This window comes from Triturus cristatus, chromosome 2_2 (assembly GCF_964204655.1).
Source record: "Triturus cristatus chromosome 2_2, aTriCri1.1, whole genome shotgun sequence".
In the NCBI taxonomy this organism is placed as follows: Eukaryota; Metazoa; Chordata; class Amphibia; order Caudata; family Salamandridae; genus Triturus; species Triturus cristatus.
In genome coordinates, this window is record NC_140582.1 from 458,204,326 (window position 1) to 458,221,586 (window position 17,261).

Consider the following 17,261-nt stretch of genomic DNA (forward strand, 5'->3'; position numbering starts at 1 on the left):
AACTACCCCTTTCTTTTTATTTTTTTATAACTCTGTTTATTGGCAAACGTAAGCTTGTTGGTCATTACACACAGGGATTCATAACTTTTACAGTGTTGCATCTACAGACATGCTATGTTACGTTTTGCAATCGCCTGTCCAAGTGTCGCCCATATTCTGCCTTTTGCGGTCAAATCTGTGGGCTCCCAGATGTTTACGAGGCACCTTTTAACTTCAGGTTGCAATTCAACCCCCCAAACATTACGCATACAGTCGTGAACGCGCTTCCAGTAGGCTTGTATTAGGGGCACTCCCATATTATGTGAAGGAACGTCCCCACCTCCCCACACTGCCTCCTACAGATTCCTTCCTCACTCCTACCCATCAATACTAGTAGGGTACCAGAAATGTAAACTTGGTGTAATATTTTCAGTTGTATCAACCTCAATTTTGCTGATATCGCTACTTCTTTGGGGGAGGAAAGTGCCTCTCTCCATTCTTCGTCATCTATCTCAAGACCGTCAGTCTCCCACTTTCTCCTAAGTGCAAGCAAGGGGTCAGGGGTGTGGTGTATAAGTTTTTTATATGTGAGGGAGATAGCCTTTTCCGGCAGATGACCGCCCAGCAGCCTGTCCTCTAGGTGGGAGGACCCCGGGAGAGGTGTTCCGGGTGGAATGTTAGCCTGGAGTGAGTGCCTGATCTGTATGTATCGAAAGTATTCCGTTTGTGCTAAGTCGTAGGTTTGCTGTAGTGAGGCAAATGTCACCATACCATTGGGCCCCCATAGGTCTTGTATACGGTAGATCCCTATCAGGTCCCAGTTACGAAACCCTTTAGTGCGACCCAGCGTACCCAGCCTTTCCGAGACCCAGAGCGGGGTGGCCAATGTGAGTTTGCCAGCCCATCCCAATTTGCAGCTCACAATATGCCAGAGTTGGACTGAGTGTCTTGTAGGTCCTGTGAGGGGGTATTTGTTAGGTAGTAGAGCGCCCCCTCAAAGTTCCCACCCGGAAGGAGCCACCTATCCATCCCATAACCGGTATCATCCCCACCACAGTACGTGCCCTTGTTTATGGAGAGGTGTGCTGCCCAGTAGTATTTCCGAATGTCAGGAAGTGCTATACCCCCATCGTACCACCCTAGTGTAAGTTTATGGAGTGAAATGCGTGGCGTTCCGGCCCACAACAGGTCTCTCTGGGTAGCCTCAATATCTGTAAAATACTTTTGCGGGACTAAGTCTGGGTAATTTTGGAGGGCATATAAGAAACGCGGCAGCGCCATCATCTTGAAAAGAGCTGCCCGACCCAGTAGGGACAGCGGGAGCTTCTTCCAAGTGGCGGTGTCCCTTTTGAACCTCTGCAGAGGTGGTAAGAGATTCCTCTCATATCAGGTCGCCAAATCAGTGGAGATGAAGATTCCAAGATACATGAACCCCTCTGTGGCCGTCTTGATCGGGCAGTCACGCGGTATTTGGGGGGGGGGGGGGGGCGCCATGCAGAACGTATAGCAATGATTTTCCCCAGTTGATGCTGTAACCTGAGTTTTTCCCGAAACTGGTGAAGATGTCTAGGGCAACTCTAAGGGATTTGGAAGGGGAGGAGAGGTATAAAAGGATGTCGTCTGAATAGAGCGAAATCCGGTCCTCCCACCCCTCAGCCCACTTGAGCCCCCGTAGTGAGAGGTCTTGTCGTATCCAGGCCGCGAGCGGCTCTAAGGAGAGGGCGAATAGTAGGGGTGAGAGGGGGCAGCCCTGCCGCGTCCCTCTCTCCAGAGTAAAAATCTCTGAGATCTTATTGTTAACCACCACCTGGGCTAATGGCTCAGTATAGAGGAGGCTTACCCACCCAATGAAATTAGGACCAAAGCCCATCTTTTTGAGGACCTCCATCATGTACGGCCATTCGAGCGTGCCAAATGCCATAGCGTCATCCGACGAGACCACAACCGCATCCTCCTGGATCGTGTGGCTGCGTCCTAACACTCCATGGAGTGGTCGTAAGTTGAGCGCAGTGTTGCGGTGCGGCATAAAGCCCGATTGGTCTGGGTGGATCAGTTTGGTGATTATCGGCTTGATCCTATTTGCGAGCAACTTCGCGAGGATTTTGGGTTCAGCATTTAAAAGTGATATCAGCCTGTAAGAGGTGCACAGCTCTCTGGGTTTCCCTTCTTTAGGGATGGCCACCAATGTGGCGATGCGCTGGTCTCTCTGTAGTTTCCCCAGCACTTTACTCTCCTCGAACATTCTTTTAAGGTGTTGACCCAGGCTGTCGGGTTTGAGCTTGCACAGCTCAATAGGAGGCGGTGGGTCCTAGGGCTTTCCCAGGCCAGAGTTCAGTGATTGCCTTGGCCTGCTCTTTTGCGGTGAGCGCACCTTCCAAGGTCTCTCGGTCGTCATCAGAGAGGGTGGGCAGCTTCATGTCGGCCAAAAGCGCAGAGGAATCTTCCTCCGGGAGCTTCGACCCCCTGCGGTACACTCTTTTGAAATGTGCTGCAAATTCACTTTCTCCTGAGGTTCAGTGAGGAGGGTGCCCGTCCCGGTCCTGAGCTCAGACACCACCCTCTGCGCTTTCTGCTTTTTGTCCAACCAGGCTATTAATTTGCCCGCTTTGTCCCCTTGGTCGTATAAGCGGCCGTCCCTGTCTCTCGCTAGGTTTTTAGCGGCATCGGTGGCCAGTGCCTTGTATTCGGACGCTTTGAGCTGCATCCGATGCAGAGCCCCCGGGTTCCCATCAACTTCAGCTGCCCCCTCCAGAGTGAGAAGGTCATGCTCGATGGTTAGCATTTGTGTCTCCTTTTCCTTGCGCTGTCCGGCAATTGTGGAGAGGGCTTCACCCCTCAGTACGGTTTTGAATGCTTCCCAGAGGAGGGCAGGGGATTTCACCGTCCCAACGTTTTCTTGGAAGTATTGGTCAATTGAGCGTGTGATCTTCTTCTTGGTCTCCAGGTTGTGAAGGAACCAGGAATTTATGGGCGCAACACAACCCACCCTCTGTTCCCCTATAGTGAGGTGTGACCATATGGGGGAGTGGTCAGATATACCTCGTGCCAGGTGTTTGAGCTCTTGGATGGTAGTATCATGCTGCAAAGGCATAAGGATGTAATCTATCCTAGAAAAAGTGCGTTGTTGTCCCGAGAAGAATGTGTACCGTTGTAGGTTTGGGTGGCGCATACGCCAGAGGTCAACCAAGGAGCCTCCAATCCTCCAGGAGATTAGAGAGCCACATGTTCCCAGTGGCAATGTCTCGGTGGGTGCCAATCCAGTCCTCCTGATACTACTGCATTGAAGTCCCCGCCAAGTAGAAGCTGCCCCTCTGGAAGGGAAGGAGAGGTCTACCCAAATCATGGTATGATTGGGCTTGGAGACCTGGTGAGATATACGCCGTCACTAAATTGAGTATGCGTCCCTCCCATCTCCCCGAGAGCACTGCAAAGCGTCCCAGCGGGTCCGTCTCCGAGTGCTCAACGACAAACGGAAAGTTACGGCGCAACAGAATGCCCACCACTCTGGACCCTGAAGTGAAGCCGGCATTTGTCGCCAGTGTATAGCCTCATCTATTGAGTGCATGACAGGTGTTGCCGATAAGGTGCGTTTCTTGCAATAAGACAACATCTGGGAGGTGCAGTTTCACAAATTGGAGAACTATACCCCTCTTGAGCTTGTCCCCCAGCCCGTTGACGTTTCAACTGAGGATTTTTAGACTTTTATCCCACCTTGTAGCCATCGCTGGAAGCTATCCTTTTACGCGATCCGTAGCTCCTGCAACACCGCACCACCCCCTCCCCTACAGGCATTACCAACCATTAGTAAGTAACAATGAAACTGCTGTCCCCCCGCCTCCCCCCACCCTGCTACCCTGCCATGTATGTTTAAACCGACCCACATCCCCAACTAGCAGAGCACCTTTCGCCCAAAAAAAGAAGGAGAGAGAGAGACCCCCCTCCCCCCGATAAACTGTTAGGTGGAGAAATGCGCTGGCACCAACTCCAGCCTCTGAACGCCCTCCCCCTTACATTTAGTATCTTATCAAGCTTATGCACCCACGTTGCGATTAGACTTCATAGCACCATCAGCCCCACCCAGCCCCCCACTAAATGCTTTTATTAATGCCCCAAGGACAGCCGGGCCAGTCTGCCCATGAAGTTCGGATAGTAAAAGTCAGGAAGTGTCTCTGGCCCTCCTGGTCTAGTTCTGGCCAGTTCCGGGCCTGGAGAGCTCACCTACCGCCTGGTTGGCGCCGCCTGGGGGGCCCACACCCCAAATAACATAAGAAATGTTAATACATTACATTACAGCTTGCGGAGGTCTGGAAATGTAGTCTCTCCAATCAATAGGAGTCCTCTAGCGCCTCTGAGTGCCGCTCATGCCGGGGCTGTTTGATCTCGAGCGCCAGGAGCGCTGACTCATTCTGTTGGTATCCGATCTTCCGTCCAATTAACCCGGTGACTTGGCCAGAGTGTCTCTCAATTTGTCACCTGTAGCAGTCGCCGATGCCTGCGCGGCGCCTCCATCTAGCCAGTCTTGCACCTCCGAAGGCGTAGCGAAGAAGAGGGACTTGCCGCCGGCCATAATTTTGAGCTTTGCAGGGAAGAACATCATGTATTTAATACCTTTTTGCCGGAGCGCCGCTTTCACCCCATCAAACGAGCGCCATTCCTGTTGTATTTTGATCGTAAAATCCGGGAAGAACCTGACTGTTGCGTTCTCGTATTGTAGGTATCACATCTGTCTGGTGGCCTGCAAGATGGCGACTCGGTCCCTATAGTTGAGGATTTTCACAACGATGGTCCTCGGTGCACCCTCTCGATGGTGAACATGGTAGAGAGCCGTTTCGGTTTCAAAAAGTTGAGGATCAAATCTTCAAGGAAGAGGTCCATACTAGGCCCTTCGGAACCTTCTGGAACTCCTACCACCCTAATGTTGTTCCGGCGGGCCCTCCCTTCCTGGTCCTCGAACTTCAAGGCTACCTGGCGGTGTTGGTGTACAAGTTCGTTAACCCTCTGCTCGAGCTTCTTGGAGGAGACCTGGAGCTCCCGGATGTCCGTCTCATTGGTCCTGGCCTTGTCTGACGTCTTGTTGAGATCGGCGTGTATGAGATTCATCTCAATGGACATCTTGTCGATTTTCGTCTCGAGGGTGGTCCCTAGATTTTGGATGGCCGCCATTATGGAAGCTAAGGAGGGCTCAGCCTGCGCAGGTTGGCCTCCCATTGCTCCCTCAGTCTGAGGGGCCGACAACGAGAACGCATATTTGTCCAGTTTATTCGTCTGGGCAGCCGCAGCACCCTTGGGCTTCATTTTGCGGTCTCTCTCCTCTGGGCTACTGCAAGCTGGGCTTTACGGAGGTCCTGCGAGGCCTTCCCGTGAAAACTCCACAGGCTGGTACCGGCGGTAATCTTCAGGACTTCCTACTGTCCCTTGGTGTCGCTTTGCCGCACCCCTCAGCGGTCCCTTCTGTCACCCAGCAGGATCTTCACCCGCTTTTACCGATGGGCGTGCAGGCCTTCACTCGCCTAGTCTCAAGCGTGCACGAACGCGCTAGCCGGGTCTCTGGTCACCGCTTCTGGCCCCGGTCAACACCCGGGTCAGTCAGAGGGGGATGCTGCATGTGCTCCCTTTTGGCCCCTTCCCGCCAAGAGGGGCTGTGTGTCTAGGCCTCTGTACTGCCGGCAATTATCGCTTCTGGGCATGGGCACAGCTCCCTCGCCATGCCTCAAGCAACCCGACACTCCGCACCTGGATATTTCGGCTTCCAATCCCCGTTGGCCCATCGCTGGCAGTCCCTCACGGTGCCTTTATTCACGCAGGAGCTCTTCCCCCCCCCCGGGGGGCCCGCCGGGCGAGTAGGCCGCTGGAGCACAGGGAGGGGTCCCTCGCGGGCAGGGGCGCGTTGTAGGTTTGAGGCTATTGTGACGCGAGGAATCGGAGCTCTCATGCGGCCTCCGAAGCGGCCTTCACTCACCCAGCAGTCCTCAGGACTCACGGGGCATCGCCGCGATTCAAGCACACCTCCCTCTGCTTCACATAGGGGTCGCGGCTCACTGCGCGGCCCCTTTCGGGTGTGGTGTTAGGATTAATGAGGGCACCGAGACCGGGCCCCACTCCCCACAGCAGGCACCGCCGCAGGCCTCAGCGCCAGGCCGTTGCGTAGGCGGCAGGGGGAGTGTCTGTCCTCCGGCTCCCAGGCCCTCCAGGCCGCCGCCACGAGCTCCGTGCACGCCGCGATGACTGAGGCATCCCAGAGCCACCAAATTTCTGTATCAGGTGCCGCTAGCTATCTCAAGTTCCTTCCCACATCTCTTACGTGCTGCTTGAAGGATTGTAAGCGGATTTGCGGGGGATTTTGGGCTTTGCTCCGGCGGAGCTCTGTTCTAGGTGGCCATCTTCGCTGGTGCCAAGCCACGCCAACTACCATTTTCTAAATACAAATGTATCACAGTCTCTTTCCATGTACACATGCAGTTCCCTACCACCTATATACATGTAATGCAGCTTGTAATTCTCTAGTGTAGCATATGCGGCACAATTCTCCCTTTCACATACACCTGTAGCACACATTCCTTTAACATCACAAATGCAACACACCACTACTATTCATACACATATGAAGCACACAGTCCTTTATCATCACACATATGGGCACACTACTTTATTTTATATACATCTTCAGACTCCTATCTCCTGTTTACACTGGAAGTGCATAGTCTCATGCACGTAAGTGGCACTACTTTGTCCAATGCACAAATGAAGCACAGTATCCCAGCTTTGTTGTAAGCCTGAATAACACTACACTCTTCCACATAGAGGCAGCCATATTAGAATGTTTTTTGTCAAACTGTAACCGAAATGACTGCATAATGGAAACCTCTGTTCAACACTCGGGCATTTTAAATTTATACTTTAACAAAAATAATTCCAAAATGGCCACCGGTGCGTCAAACACAAGTGCTTGCAAAGACGTCCATGTTTGAATGCTTAGGCTATACAGTATGCCAAATCAAGCAAGCACTGTCAAAGTCAGTTAGGTCTGTGTCTGCATATTAACGGCGAGACCTATTGGATTTGCCAGTGCTTGTTATAGGCCTAAGTGTAAATAAAAAAGACAACCCTATATAGCCACGTGAACCAGGGTAAACACACATTGTTAAGACAATAGCCCCGTGGGAGGAAGCAGTGCTCAATCTCAGGGCCTACTTGTACCATGTCGGATAGTTCACTCTATTCAAACGTTCCAATAGTGATTGCGCCAAACATCCCAATCATCGCTCCATCCTATTCCAGATCCATTCTATCTGCAGTAGAACTTACCCCTTCTTGCTGCAGCATGATACAAGTGGGCCATGAGAGATATTTTGGAGGTCCGATAGTGTATTCCTCAAGTGATCCAACTATTTAGGTGGTTTGGTAGTTAGATGACCACATCCTGAAGAGACCCTAATATTCAGACCTTTTGGTTGCTATGTGAAGTAACTAAGGGATGTCATACTATTCCATGCAACCTTGTGATAAACTTTGTGACTATTGCGGACAACCACTGGGAACTGTATAGTGTCTTGGTTTATGTATGTTGTAAATAGAATCACCATTTGAATACTGCATCATCTGCTCTGTGATCACTTACTAAATTGTTTGGCACATATAATTGGATTCAATGCTTTTCAGATGGAAACTAAATGTGTCCTGTGCTTTATTTTGGAAATTAAAATTGTGTTTGGGATCCCTCTAACATACATAAGAGGTTTTGGTGATTAAATGAGTCCCATGGGACAATTGACTTATCAATATGGGTTATGGGCCTGTGGCACCCATTAGCAGTGCAGTTAGCCTGAGGGCACAATATCCCTATTTGGGCAGGAAGTGATAGTCAACGCAAAGACGTTTACAGCTATCCATTTAAAGTCATGAAGAATGGGTCGCCTCAGACCTGAACTACTAGGTTAAGATGCGAGAGCCACGCAGTCTTTGCTGATGATTGTGACAAGCATTTGGTAAGATAAAATTAAATCGAGCTGGTGCCAGATAATGAGCTTGAGTCTACCACGGGGGAAGGGGGGTTAAGGCTTAGAGAAAGACATTTTGCTGTCAGTGAGAGGAATGGGGAAGATAAAGTGACAAGGGGGGGTAAGGTGAGGGGAGATGGCACTAAGGCAGAGAATCTACAGAGGGGACTAATTCAAGTCTCAGATAACCTCCGAGTTATCTTCTTTATGTAAACTTGACTATATAAATGGAAGAACACTAATCAAGAAATCAATCAGTACTTGTCCCATGCTCCAGATGAAAGAAGAGGAAGTAAAGCCAATATGACCTGCCTGAATAGGAGTCACCAAATGAGAGCGACAATGAAGTCCAAGAGTGGCAAGCAATGGGCAGGCTCTAAACCCCCCCTAGTAAACATTATCTCTCGCATGCGAAATCGCATGAGCAAAAAGCGCTTACGCTGTCACAGGCGAGACCTAAAAAGGGATGTGACAATGACTGAAAGGCAGAATAATATATATTTCTAATATTCAGAATTTTAGGAACGTTTGTTATCGTAGCTTGGAAGAGATTTAAAATCATGATCCATGCTGAGTATTCTTTTAGCTGCAGCAATGCTAGTGCAGCTTGACATAGGACAAGCAAGCAGTGTGTGAAGGAAGTTGACAGTATGTGAGGCTCTGTTGGTGCTCTAGTCACTGCCTTTGCAGACTGCCAGGGATTCCACAAAGTTTCAAAAGTAAGGAAGCAGTTTTAATAAGCCAATCAATTAACTGTGTTACAAAAGAGGGGGGGACCGGGAGCTTATAAAAGGTCCAGTGTCCACGCTCCTAATATCTGCATTAATATCACAAAAAGGACACTGTTCCTGAAAAGTAGGGTGCAAAAAGTCACCCATACAATAAGGTGCAAACAGTCACCATATGTTAAGAAGAGGAATCAGAAAAAAGAGAAAAGAGGAAGGAAAAAGAAAAAGAAAGAGAGAAATACCTAGGTGAAGGGACCCTCAGAAGAAAGGGAAAACCATAATGTGTCCTCTGTTGCCCTCACACACCCCAAAGGGTGTCATGCTTCATCATCGGGCAGTTGCTCCTCGTAGGGCCGGCGCTGCAATTCCCTACGGGTCCCCCGAAGGGTCTCTTTGTCGGAGATCTTTTATAGGACTGCCGGATGGTGCATGTGGGTGTGTGGGGTGGGGGGTCCAATGAGGGTGAAAACAAAAGTGCGTGCAAGTGTCAAGAGAAAATTCGTGAAGGGTAAACCTGCAGCGATTGTCTGAATTGTGTACCCTAAGCAGACTCAACTGCTAAATAAAATCTAGCCCCAAAGGCATACTATGCCCGGGTGTAGAAAGACATAGGTCAACATGTTTCGCGCCTGCGTCGCCATAAGGGTCGTTGGCGCTTCGTCAGGACCAGAACTTTAAAATGTAATGTGCACGTGAAAACCAATTAAAATACCCTCAAAATAGATCAGGGCGGGCAGTAACCTGTATCACCCGAAATCTGGCTACAGCTGCATGATGTAACCGCTCCTGATCAGTACCTAGGACAGAAAAAACAAAATGAAGTAAAACACAAATATAAGCATCAGGAACACCTTGATGCCACATGATGTGCCACCGTTGTGTGCACATCCAGTACATGAAAAACAAGAAATAGATCGGCGTATGAGATAATAACCCACATCGAATAGTGCTTATGGACACTGTGTCCAGAGGAATCAACCGCTCTAAGATTTATACACATACCACCCCATCAAAATTAAAACAGGGGTTTTTTAATGAGTGCTTACCTCGCACTGCTGAAGAAAAAAACCGCTGGCACAAGCAATGAAACGCCCCTAATTTAACGTGCTGTGGAAAACGGGAGATCAAAAGGAGTTTACAAAAACAAACATGGGACCAAATATATATTAAGCCCCCACTAATAGTGGTGCCTGTATCCCTTTTAAACAAGGCTACTCACATTTTTCCTCGGATACTGCCGCCAGTGCACCTACCCCATCGTTGCATATGCCAGAAAGCAACGAAGCTTTACGCGGTTCAATTATAACAAATCACCGGGGTCAGGTACAGGGCGTTAACTCCATCCGGTAAATCCTGATAGTCGAAAAGTTTAGTGCGCATGCTCGAGTTTATGAGCTTAACGCGCAAGTGCATAGGTAGGGCAAACTAATCCCCAACACATGCGCAAATCATGCGCTCAATACAAACGATAATGCCTACTAATGAGTGTAGATTCAACTCGTGCTCACAATCAATTATCATTGCTGCAATATGTAAGATCTCCTAGAGTGAGAAAAGTTCCCACATTACTGTTAACAGACCCAGTGAATACACAAGGGGTCCATAATTGCTGGTGCCTGTATAACGGGGGGAACCACTTTCAAAAGGGTATTATCTCATGCGCCTATGATAAAAAAGGAAAAAAAAGGTAAAATAGTAAGGTCCCACGGCTGAGCCGCCGTACATGACTTGCTATACAAAAGAGGGGGGGACCGGGAGCTTATAAAAGGTCCAGTGTCCACGCTCCTAATATCTGCATTAATATCACAAAAAGGACACTGTTCCTGAAAAGTAGGGTGCAAAAAGTCACCCATACAATAAGGTGCAAACAGTCACCATATGTTAAGAAGAGGAATCAGAAAAAAGAGAAAAGAGGAAGGAAAAAGAAAAAGAAAGAGAAATACCTAGGTGAAGGGACCCTCAGAAGAAAGGGAAAACCATAATGTGTCCTCTGTTGCCCTCACACACCCCAAAGGGTGTCATGCTTCATCATCGGGCAGTTGCTCCTCGTAGGGCCGGCGCTGCAATTCCCTACGGGTCCCCCGAAGGGTCTCTTTGTCGGAGATCTTTTATAGGACTGCCGGATGGTGCATGTGGGTGTGTGGGGTGGGGGGTCCAATGAGGGTGAAAACAAAAGTGCGTGCAAGTGTCAAGAGAAAATTCGTGAAGGGTAAACCTGCAGCGATTGTCTGAATTGTGTACCCTAAGCAGACTCAACTGCTAAATAAAATCTAGCCCCAAAGGCATACTATGCCCGGGTGTAGAAAGACATAGGTCAACATGTTTCGCGCCTGCGTCGCCATAAGGGTCGTTGGCGCTTCGTCAGGACCAGAACTTTAAAATGTAATGTGCACGTGAAAACCAATTAAAATACCCTCAAAATAGATCAGGGCGGGCAGTAACCTGTATCACCCGAAATCTGGCTACAGCTGCATGATGTAACCGCTCCTGATCAGTACCTAGGACAGAAAAAACAAAACGAAGTAAAACACAAATATAAGCATCAGGAACACCTTGATGCCACATGATGTGCCACCGTTGTGTGCACATCCAGTACATGAAAAACAAGAAATAGATCGGCGTATGAGATAATAACCCACATCGAATAGTGCTTATGGACACTGTGTCCAGAGGAATCAACCGCTCTAAGATTTATACACATACCACCCCATCAAAATTAAAACAGGGGTTTTTTAATGAGTGCTTACCTCGCACTGCTGAAGAAAAAAACCGCTGGCACAAGCAATGAAACGCCCCTAATTTAACGTGCTGTGGAAAACGGGAGATCAAAAGGAGTTTACAAAAACAAACATGGGACCAAATATATATTAAGCCCCCACTAATAGTGGTGCCTGTATCCCTTTTAAACAAGGCTACTCACATTTTTCCTCGGATACTGCCGCCAGTGCACCTACCCCATCGTTGCATATGCCAGAAAGCAACGAAGCTTTACGCGGTTCAATTATAACAAATCACCGGGGTCAGGTACAGGGCGTTAACTCCATCCGGTAAATCCTGATAGTCGAAAAGTTTAGTGCGCATGCTCGAGTTTATGAGCTTAACGCGCAAGTGCATAGGTAGGGCAAACTAATCCCCAACACATGCGCAAATCATGCGCTCAATACAAACGATAATGCCTACTAATGAGTGTAGATTCAACTCGTGCTCACAATCAATTATCATTGCTGCAATATGTAAGATCTCCTAGAGTGAGAAAAGTTCCCACATTACTGTTAACAGACCCAGTGAATACACAAGGGGTCCATAATTGCTGGTGCCTGTATAACGGGGGGAACCACTTTCAAAAGGGTATTATCTCATGCGCCTATGATAAAAAAGGAAAAAAAAGGTAAAATAGTAAGGTCCCACGGCTGAGCCGCCGTACATGACTTGCTATACAAAAGAGGGGGGGACCGGGAGCTTATAAAAGGTCCAGTGTCCACGCTCCTAATATCTGCATTAATATCACAAAAAGGACACTGTTCCTGAAAAGTAGGGTGCAAAAAGTCACCCATACAATAAGGTGCAAACAGTCACCATATGTTAAGAAGAGGAATCAGAAAAAAGAGAAAAGAGGAAGGAAAAAGAAAAAGAAAGAGAGAAATACCTAGGTGAAGGGACCCTCAGAAGAAAGGGAAAACCATAATGTGTCCTCTGTTGCCCTCACACACCCCAAAGGGTGTCATGCTTCATCATCGGGCAGTTGCTCCTCGTAGGGCCGGCGCTGCAATTCCCTACGGGTCCCCCGAAGGGTCTCTTTGTCGGAGATCTTTTATAGGACTGCCGGATGGTGCATGTGGGTGTGTGGGGTGGGGGGTCTGACCGATGATGAAGCATGACACCCTTTGGGGTGTGTGAGGGCAACAGAGGACACATTATGGTTTTCCCTTTCTTCTGAGGGTCCCTTCACCTAGGTATTTCTCTCTTTCTTTTTCTTTTTCCTTCCTCTTTTCTCTTTTTTCTGATTCCTCTTCTTAACATATGGTGACTGTTTGCACCTTATTGTATGGGTGACTTTTTGCACCCTACTTTTCAGGAACAGTGTCCTTTTTGTGATATTAAATCAATTAACTGTACCATGCTGAAGCAAATCATACCTCTTGTCGCCCATTTGCACTGGTAAGTAAGACAGGACGCCCAATGCAAATACCAGCAGACTTCATACTGTTCAGCCCCAACTGCGCCAGGGAGCTTCTGTAGGACTTGGGCACCTTATCAACCTCTGCAATGATACAAAACAATAGTTATTACAAAAGACACAAGCAATGCAATATCTACCACGTGGGTATGATGAAGAATGCTTAATTTTCATATTTAACCTTTTTAGAGATTTTCAAAATTCATAGATTTATTTTATTTTTATAGTTCTGTATAGCGTGTATATGGCTAACTCCACCAACAGCGCTTCTCTGCAAAAAGACAAACTTAAAGTTTTCCAAAAAAGAATAAACACATATTCATGCAAGGAACCACTAAAACCCAATATCATGCTTAACAAATGTACACAAAAACTGCAAATTAATAGTGGGCAAAGAGAGAGTATCCAGGCGAAAGGGGAGATAAGAGAGCAGTTATCTTAAAATAATAAAATTCAATTACAATTGCATGAGCAGGAACTTAAGTGCAGGAAAAATAAGGAGGGTTGTGGGAGTACTATGAGCCTCGCAGGGGGCAGGTGTTGCTCTAGCTGTTGGGCCATTCTCACCTCAGCACCCCCCCTGGGGCCAGCCTGGCCCAGAAACAGTGTCTTTCCCCTGACCCCTCCCCCGCAGGCAATGGTGGGCGGGGGAGGGTGGGAGTATGCAGGGACCTAGCTGGTGGTGGGGAGGTGATGCTGTAGCCGTAGGCCATCTACACCTCAGCCATTCCTCTCCCAGCAGCAGTAGCTGTGTGCATTTTCTTCATCCCGCCCCTGCCATGCCATCGCCCTAAGGCTATGGTGGGCTGAGGAGATGCTGAAGTCAGAGAAGGGGCCTCAGCCTCCTTGGGGGTGAGGTGTTGTCACCTTGGCCCCAATGTCTTTCAGGTCTTCCTGGTGGGTTTATGCGTATTTCCATAGGCCTTACTGTGAGGAAACTTTTAATAATACCTTTATTAAATTGGAGAGGATGTGGCGTTATGGGCAACTTTGGAACTGGGAAACCCGGTTCCAGCCCCGGCATTGGCTCAACATCCTGTGATTCTATAACGTAAACTCCCCGTGCCTAAAGTAACACGCATTTGCAATGCAATCGGTCTCGCATTTGTGAGAGTTAGAGCCATTGGCACTGTAATGACAATGTTTTTTACTTTTGCTTTTTTGTTTGCAGTGATCATATTTGCATAGCACTCTTGCCATTTGTAGAACCTTGTGGCGTTGGAGAACCAGAAAATGAGAAATAGGTTACAAGGAGCGGGAGGTTGAAAATAAATGACACCAATGGAACAAGGAATTAAAAGAAAGCTGCTTATGGTACACAGGAAGCTTGGGCCTCACGGGGTGGTGATGCTAACAGGACACTTGGTGCTGAGGCTCCTGTTTGGAGCCGGCATGTTAAAGGCACTTGTGTGTTTCACAATTTAAGAAGCCTGACAAAATATATAAGAATCTACACAATATAGCAGTATGTTATTAAACTTTACTGGATAGCCGTAGAAGCCTTGCAGTCATCAACATGAAAATATAAGGAAACAAAAACATTCAGCAGGCACACAAGGAAAATCCTGTAACATTTGGCGCTCTCTACTCAAACAGCAACCCAATTGTCTCGGTTTAAAGGAGCATGTGGTACCAGTGAGGGAACTGACCTGCCTTAAGTATGTGCGCATATTATATAGACGCAATGTTACAAGGGGTGCAACGATCGAGTTGCTTCCCTTCAAAAATAAATCAAGCTGTGTGTATATCATTTGCTACATAAAGTAAAACAAACCATGAACATTGTGTTCCTAAAGTAAGCAGAAGATAAGCACCATTTTATAATAGGAAACAATACCCAATGCTGCTATATGGAATAATGTAAAGTGCTGTTGCGTGACAAGAACAATACTTGTACCAATTGCAGCGTACTTGCCCTAGTCCCTGAAAGAATGATTATGGAAAGATGCAAGAAATTACACCCTCCTCTCCAAAATAAATAAAAAGAAACAAAAATTACAATGGACGGCAGCTCTCCCCTGAAAGTGAATCATAAGAGGGGAAATAAGACTGCAGGAAGAATCAAGTGAAATGTGACGGCTCCTTCTTCAAACGTACATCTCATAAGATTAGCAGCAAGATAAAACAACGAGGCAGCACAGAAGTGGATGCCTGCTTGTGCCCCAGGGGAACTGCTGAGTGTGCTCTCGATCGGAGCGTATTAATAATTTTTTTATGCTTTTTGCTAGTGCTTGTAGTTTTTGACGTTTTTGAAATCTGTTACATATATGCAGGCTTGCTGTTAGCTTCTAAATAGGAAACAACCGCAAAACAAGTGATTGTAAATAGAGCCGGGGCTTGTTTCTGTGAGGCAGCTAGCGGGAGGAGCCGGAGAGGTGGGCCTTTGGTGGGACGCAAACACGATCACTTCTCACTTACTAACTGGTGCTCATGTAAATTGCTCCAAAACCCTTGCACCAAGTTCACCCTATATAAAACTACAAAAAGGCAACAAAATAGGCAATTTATTCACGTTTTAAGATTCTGCAAAGGCTGGACCAAGATAATTAAAGAGCACTCTTTATATAAAAGCATCTATATTCTTTTTTAACATGGCTTTTCTCTCTTTGTTTAGTTTAACTATTAGTCACAGGTAAATGAAGCAGCTTTAGAATACATTCTAAAGTGCTTTCACCTTACGCTGACTGTTTAGCATATATACTTGATCAGAGGAAAAAATACAGACTTTGGGTGATTTTCTTCATTTTTGTACTAGCAGGATATTAAAATACCGGTCCTGTTGATAAAAAAAAAAACAGCCACGTGGCAACCACCAGCCAGATCAGGTATTATGCAAAAACAACAGTTGATGAACAGAATGCAGAACAATGTCATACATTTACCCCAGTGCAGAGATCTGGGCCTAAATCCATCGTTTTTTGCTCACCATGCCGTTCCAGTTTGAACCCAGCCCTATGCAAATCAGTCTTGACCATGTGCCTCATGGGAACAGTCCAGCCCGAACTGCCAAGCTAGGTCCTCCCTGGACTGGAAACAAGCATCCTAGGACCGGTTTTGGGGTTTCACCTCTCTTCAGCCAGGATAGGTTGATTCCAGTGGCATGGAGAGCACGGGACCCACGTCTGGGCATACCCGTCCCACTCGGGGTGACAAATGCAACAAGCATTGGCATAGCCAATAGGACTCGCCTTTGGGACCTTATAAGTGTTTAGCCATAATAAGGTCCCAAAAGCGAGACCTATTGGCTATGCCAAGCGGCCGTGAAAAAGTGATCGCGATCAAACATCAAAGCGGCCGTGCGGCCGCTAAAGTGAAAGTAATCGCTGTAAAAGTGGCGCGCGCGCCCGCGCACATGCACTGTAGCTCTAGGCTGGCCTGGTAGCACGTTTTGGAGCCCTCTCAATAAGTCTCGCCAGACCAGCGCATGCGCTGGGTCAGGCGAGACCTAAAAAGTAGGGGAACGGAATCTTTAGAATTTAAGAAGTAGGGGCACGCCGTGCCCTGCCGTTCCCGCCCACTTCGACCACCGATATAGCTGCATTCCTGAAAACTGCCCCAGCCTCACCCTGTAGATCACAATCTGCTTATTTGAAACCATAGCCCTGCAGCATGACAGCACCCGATCTCTTCTTGCATATTCAACCATCCCCCCAGCCATTGCATAAGCTCACATAAACAAACATACATACCCCGACTGATGACCACATCCAAATGATCTACCACAACGAGACTGGAGGGAATGCACTGAATGATTTCCATGTTAAACCCAACTACCACTAATAACCACTACATAAAACACCCCAGCACGTTGGCAAGTTTACAGAAGTCATACATATGTGTATTTTGGGCTTGGAAGGCAAGGGGCAGTGCAGTGTGCTGTTTTCCTGTCACCTTTTAAAGGGAGTCCATCCATTCCTCAATTTCAGAAACAAACAAGATAGGCTAGAAGTATTGGTTCACTTGCCTTTGCTAAAGGGAATGTTGAAGACATTCGCTAATCACCGTAGGGAAGGATAACACGGTTCTCAGTCCACAGGCTTTTTCATTGCGCGTGGAAGAAAATATGCACCCTACTAGCAAGCACTGTCAAAGCCAATAGGACTTTTGTTGGCTGCCAGCCTTTTGGCTTTGTAAATGCGGTTTTGTTTTGTTATTTTTTGTGAAGTTTATTCTTGGCAGAGCAGTCAGGCCCTCCCAAATATAGATAAGCAAAAGAAAAAAAGCCAAGCAAAAATATGGTACTGGTGACACTTTGGCTTAGTAGTCCTTGGCACTGAAGGAAAGTAGGAATGTGAGAAGGAGAAGAATGTTGTCAATCACAGTGAAGATGGCCAATGGCTGAAGTGGGCGGACTCATTGTCCCAGGCTGTAGTGGATTAA

The 17,261-nt window shown here is 47.7% G+C and overlaps 1 protein-coding gene across 2 annotated transcripts in view; it reads right to left on the reverse strand.

The window, feature by feature from the left end:
• The window catches only part of AFG2A (AAA ATPase AFG2A), a 1,612,935-nt gene that overhangs the window by 1,515,744 nt on the left and 79,930 nt on the right, over window positions 1-17,261 (reverse strand). For both annotated transcript variants that reach the window (XR_014978118.1, XM_085641546.1), the window contains exon 2: window positions 12,841-12,965. Coding sequence is in view for 1 of the 2 variants with exons in the window: in XM_085641546.1 (XP_085497672.1) it covers window positions 12,841-12,965 (125 nt within the window). In the remaining variant the exon portion in view is untranslated. The remainder of the gene's footprint in view (window positions 1-12,840; window positions 12,966-17,261) is intronic.